At 46.2% G+C, this 6,000-nt stretch overlaps 1 protein-coding gene across 9 annotated transcripts in view; it reads right to left on the reverse strand.

Moving 5' to 3' along the window:
* Positions 1 to 1,102, reverse strand: part of PALM2AKAP2 (PALM2 and AKAP2 fusion) — a 452,863-nt gene extending 451,761 nt beyond the window's left edge. For 6 of the 9 annotated variants that reach the window (XM_070519043.1, XM_070519039.1, XM_070519038.1 and 3 more), the window contains exon 1: positions 489 to 562. Coding sequence is in view for 8 of the 9 variants with exons in the window: in XM_070519039.1 (XP_070375140.1) it covers positions 489 to 493 (5 nt within the window). In the remaining variant the exon portion in view is untranslated. Of the gene's footprint in view, positions 1 to 488 lie in introns of all 9 variants that reach the window. The other 3 variants (XM_070519033.1, XM_070519031.1, XM_070519030.1) reach the window with 1 other exon arrangement.
* Between the last annotated feature and the right edge of the window lie 4,898 nt (positions 1,103 to 6,000).

Here is a 6,000-nt window from a genome sequence, read left to right on the forward strand (position 1 = left end):
AGGGCATTGCAGCTCTGTCTCATATTACCCACTAACTCATCGTCCTTCCATTACACGCTTCACACCTAACCACATCTGCTTCCGATCCGCAGTGACACCCCCCCCCTTTTTTTTTAACTGCAGTCCAATAATGCTGACACGGTTAGGAATCGGAAGTAATGGCTATTGCGGCCAACTCCCTGGGAAGCGGAAGCTCGGGGCAGAGATGGGGAAGCCTAGAACGTGCCTCCCTCCTTAGCAAAATCGTCCCCTCCGGAGGCCCTGCTGGCCAAGGGGCAGCGGCACAGAACCACGCATCCCGGGGCTCCTACCCCTAGGCTCCTGCCGCCGCGGCTGCTGCTATAGAAACACCAGGCGTACACATGGGGCTGAAATTAAACACCCATCCCGGACGGGGACCAGAGCCGGGATCGGCCTGCTGCCTCGGTCGCCATGGCAACATGCCGGGAGGCTGGCGCGAGCGGCGCGCGCGGCGCGGGGATACTCACTCCATCGCGGGGCTCCGGTTGGCCGGGCGCGCTGCTGCGGGGCTCACCGGCGCTGCTCGCCTCTGCCAGGGCCGGGAGCTCTGGGCGCGCCGCGCGCGAGGTGGAGCCGGGAGCGTCTCCCCTCCCCGTCCGCACCCCCTCCTCCCCTTGAGGGTTGGAAGTGAACGCTCAGGCTCTCTCAGTTCCCAGCCTGCGAATAAAACGGGAAGCAATTGGATAATGTGTTCGCTGGGCGCTAGACAAGCCACTCCACTGAAGTGTTTCGGGGAGGGAGCGCGCTGGCAGCTGCGCGCCGGGCGAGGTGGCCACCAGCGCGCAGTGCCCAGGCGCCCGAGGCGCCAGGTGCGCCGGCGGCTCCCCTGGGACAGGCAGCGCTGCGCTGAGACGCGGGGGACAGGTGGGAGGGGGAGATGGGCGGCTGCGGCGGGTGGCACAGCCCAGAGGGCGCAGGGAAACGATGGAGTCATTGGCAAGGTTGCGGCTCTCGCGGCTTGGAAGTTGCAAGAGGAAGAAGCGTCTGGCCTCTGCAAAAAGCAAGTACTGCCCCCAATGGGGTAGGTATGGTTTCGGAAACGCCATTGTGCCAGCCCAGCAGGCATGGGTCTGAGTTTCCCAGGGAAAACTCCAGCTGCGTTACGGCGCGTTAATGCGGTGTGTCATCACTTTGGGGACTCACGCCCTTCTTATCGCTCCATATTCTGCATATTCCCGCTTGCCAGGAAGATATTGTCCAGACTTACTCTCCCTAGCTCGTTCTTTGAAAACACTAGATATACTGAACATGGTTTCCCAAATTACCACGGCCCCACCCCACAGTTCGAAGCCCCCCTGAAGCGCATATTCCCTCCCCACACCCCCTTTGAGAATCCCCTACTCCTAACGGTACCCAGAGCGGGAACCTCACTCTCATCCCCTGCTGCAAAGAAGAGTAGCTGGAACAAGCTTCAGGCTTTCATTGGATCTTACTGCCCAGTCCATCTGTGGGTAGGTCCGAAGGATGCTGCCCTGGGAATAGCCATCACTGTCCTTGCCCTGCTGGAGCTCACCGGCTAAAGCAGAAAGACAAAGCACAGAGAAAGAAAAAAATAAACATCGTCACAGGAGACAAATATTGCTCTAAAAATTAAATCATAAAATGCCATGATGAGTGTTTTAAAATTCATTTGTGGTGATGATTGCACAAATCTGTGAATGGACTACAAAGCGTTAATTGTACATTCTGGGTGAATTTTATGGTATATGAATTATAGAAAAAAATACTCTGATGGAGAATAAAAGGGAAGTGGACCTCTAAGATCGGGTGTTCAGGAGAGGCCCCCCTGAAGAGACTGGCCTGAAAGGGGAGAGGGCGGGGACGTGCAAGCCACAGGGGAGGGCCCTTCTGCCCAGCCTCAGCCATTTGGTGGCTCTAGATGGAAAGAGCTCATCTATACATTCAAGGGATTGGAAGGAGACCAGGGCAACATGTTCTGGGGGATTCACTGCTCCTCCTTTCCCTCTGGAAAGTGAGCCACAAAGCCAAACCCAGTGAAGATTCACAGAGCTGTTTTCTGGATCATTTCCAGGTTTCCATTCACAGAGAATCTAGCGTGAATTTTGAGATCATAAGACTCTCCCTCAACCCATGTCTCTCTCCAGCTACCATCCTATCCTTACTCTTCCCCTTCATAGTCAAGCCCCGTGAAAGGGTTGTCCATGCTCACTGTCTCTCCATCCTCACCTATCTACTCCCTGTAGCATAGAGGATTAAGTTCAGCTTTGAGTAATTAAGAGGCTCAACCAGGAAAGAAATTGGTTTTTCTACCTCTTAAAAGTTAGATAAGCAGCCCCAGACTGGCTTAGCAGCTCTCATAAAGCTGAGACCCAGGCTCCTCCAAAATGTTGCTCTGTCATTTGTGGTCTCCTTTCCTATGGTCATTTTATGGTCCAAATTAGCTGCTCCAGCTCCAGCCATCATGTCTGCATTCCAACCAACACAAAAGTGGAAGGAGCAAAGAAGAAAAGGCAAAAGAAGTGCACCAGCTGCCTCTTATGGAAGGATCCCAGAAGCCGCTGCCTCAGGACACTTTCACTTACATCTCTTTGGCCAGAATTCAGTCACATGGCCATACTCAGTTTTCAGGGAGACTGGGCAAAGCCGTCTTCACTCTGAATAGTCATGAGCCTAACCAAAAATTCAGGACTCCATTCCCATGAAAGAAGGGAAAACAGGGGTTGGGGGACAGCCAGCAGTCTTTGTCATGTTCCTCAATCCTTAGCATTCTAGCTTCTGCCTCCCCATGGCCACTGCCATTGCTCACCACAGAGTCACCAGTGCAAGTGCAATAGGCATGTCTCAGTCCTCTTCTTGCATGACTTGTGAGCAGCATTGACATTTTGACCACTCCTTTTTATATTTGTTATTTTACTTTAAGTCAGGTGTATTGAGGCATGATTTACATACACTAGAAGCCGTCCTTTTCAGGTGTACAGGTCTGTGAGTTTGGACATTATACAGTCGCATAACCACCACCATGGTCAAGAAATGGGACATCATCATCACCCCAAACATATCCTTTGAGTCCCTTGATGTCATCCCCTCCTCCCACCTCCAGCCCCTGGCAACCACTCACCTGATATCTGTCCCCATGGTTTTGCTTTCCAGAATGTCATAGAAATGGAATCCAGTGGTATGTTGCCTTTTGTGTTTGGCTTCTTTCACTTAACAAATGCTTTTGAGAATCATCCATGTCATTGTATGTATAGGTTTGTCCTTTTTATTGCTGAGTAGTATTCCATTTTACAGATGTACCACAATTTATCCTGACAAATAGAAATGGCAAGCAATAGGATATACTGGAGTATATGAGGAAGCCATTGGGGTAAACCTAATTTGGCCTGACCTTATCTTTCCAAAAGGGCCTGACCGCCGCCATTGAGCATGCAGTGTATATCTGCTTTAGACATTCCCTATGGCAAGAACAAAGGCCCTTGAGATAAAGGTGCAACTTCCCTCCCCTTCCCAACATTGGCATTTCCTTAAGGATTAAGCATCTTTCCTTAGGCTAGGAACTGATTGCTGTGCTCACCTGTGACCACCCAGCTTGAGACAACAGATTTGCTTCCTGCTGTGCCCTCTGAGATAGCAGACCCACTACCTGCTGTGTCCATCAAGCACTGTGCTGACAGGGCAATCTTGTGACTATTGTGGGAGGGACATTTAAATCATATGTAAAGCATCCTCTTTGGGGGTATATAACCACTCTGTCTACCTCACTTCTTTGGTGCCTTTTCTTTCTTTGGGAAGAAAGGCCCCGGGCCATGGTCCTCACATTTTAGCTCAGAATAAACTCACCCAAATTTTCATTTATAGATTGGTTATGGATTATTTTCGTCAACAATCCATTCACCAGTTGATGGATATTTACATGGCTTCCAGTTTGTGGCAATTACTAATAAAACTGCTATAAACGTTCATGTACAGGATATATGTGTGTGAATATATGTTTTCATTTCTTTTGGTTAAATACTTAGGGTCACTCCTTCCATTTTTGAAACACTGTCTTATATGACACCACACTGCCACAACTCTAGTTACCCCGTCTCTGCTACTTGTCTCTTAAATGTTAGTGTTCTGCAGGGTCCTGTCTAAAATCTGTTTGCTTCTCACTGTACATACTCTCCCTGAGCAATTTCCTCTACTTTATTTAGATGTAAATGGCTTTATTTAGCCACTTTCATGGTGCTCACTTCCAAAACTAAATCTCCAGCGCACATCACTCTCTAAACTTCAAAACTGAGTACTCAAAGGGCATTGCAACATCTTCACAAACACCTCAAACCCGATATGTCCAAAATTCACTCATCGTTTCCCCTGTAAATCTCCTCCTAAGACCTACCTGCATATCCTAACAACAGAGAGGGCAGGGTCCACACAGAAACCTGGGCATCTGCTTGGATTCCTCACCATTCTGACCTCCCAAAGCCGGTCAATCAACAAGATTTATCCAGACTACCTTCTGAATAGCCAAAGAACCCATTCACCTCTCCCCATCCCCACTGCTGTTGATAAAACAGCATCCCTCCTGGTCTCTTTGCCGCCAGTCACGTCTTGTTCCAACTCATCCAACTGTACAGCCACAGCAATCTTCCAAAGACACGAATCTAATCATATCATCCCCTTGCCTAAAACCTTCCAGTGGGCATCTCTTAACTTTAAGATTAAGTTGAATTGTAGGTACATCCTGAGTTTTTTGAAGTTAGTAGATTATTACAATTTTCAAATGCAATAGAGAAACAAGAATTAATCCATTTTATAGGGCTGGGCTTTAACTTATTAAGAGTCATAAATATATCATCTGCTATATTTAACCATAGGAAAAAATAACAGGCTTTAGAGCCAAACAGATTTTGGCTAAAATTCAAGCTTGGTCATTCACTAGCTTTGTAACTTAAGACCTATTACTTAACATTAGTCCCAGGTTTGTTTTCTTTTAAAATGAGAACAATAATACTTATCTTTAAAGGTTAGTTTGAAAATTAGATACAACGTATAAATTCCTAGCACAGTGCCTGGTATTTAGTAGATACTCAATAAACAGTAGTTATAAAAAGCTGTTATTATTATTATTATCATCATCATCACTATCATCATTATTATCACATCGTAACTTTCCTCTGAAATCTCAAACGTTTTAACAGCTGTATCTATATTTATCTTCATAACATCCCTTTGAAGAAGTAAAACCAATACATAGACAGATACTTAGAAGATCAATTTGTTTATTCGTTGATTAAATGAGAATGTTACACTAGATGGCATATTTATTTGCTCATTAAAAACGATATAGATCTATAGCATAGCTGCAAAGGAGCAGAGTATGGCTATGTGGATGCGTTGGTACACATTCTCCAATAGTTTATTCATTTAAGCTGAGCACACTGGGTACTGTTAGCACACCAAATACACATTAACACTTCTCTAAGCTGGAAGTCAATAACTTAATAACTCTACCTACCTGGAATTTAGTCTAGAATGAGGAAATAAACAAAACAATAATGTAATAAAGTCCATGCTATAAGCAATTACTCTTAACCTTCTTAAGATTGTAACCTTGATGAAAACTATAGACCCTTCTTCCACGAAAAATACACAGATGGCACAAACCCACATTTTCTTAAAATATCAGGTTGTTCGTGGACCCCTGAAGCCCATACATTGTCCACGGGCCTCAGGCTACGTTCTACTTGTCTGCAGTTTGCAACTTGCTGGCGTATACCTTGTTTTATATTCATCCTGCAATTATCCTACGGGACAGGATGGTATTAGTATTATCACCACTTTGTAGATGAAGAAACTGAAGCTTTGAGTAGTTGAATAACTTAGGTCATATGTTAGTAAGAGTTGACTTCATCAACAGAACCAAAGTCTTCAACCTCCTGGTCTAAAAGAGGAATGACCGGCTCTCAGAGAATACCTAACAGGATTGTTACAAGGGTATAATGAACAGGAATTCTTAAACTGACCATCATG

Source organism: Equus asinus, chromosome 10 (assembly GCF_041296235.1).
Source record: "Equus asinus isolate D_3611 breed Donkey chromosome 10, EquAss-T2T_v2, whole genome shotgun sequence".
Lineage (NCBI taxonomy): Eukaryota > Metazoa > Chordata > Mammalia > Perissodactyla > Equidae > Equus > Equus asinus.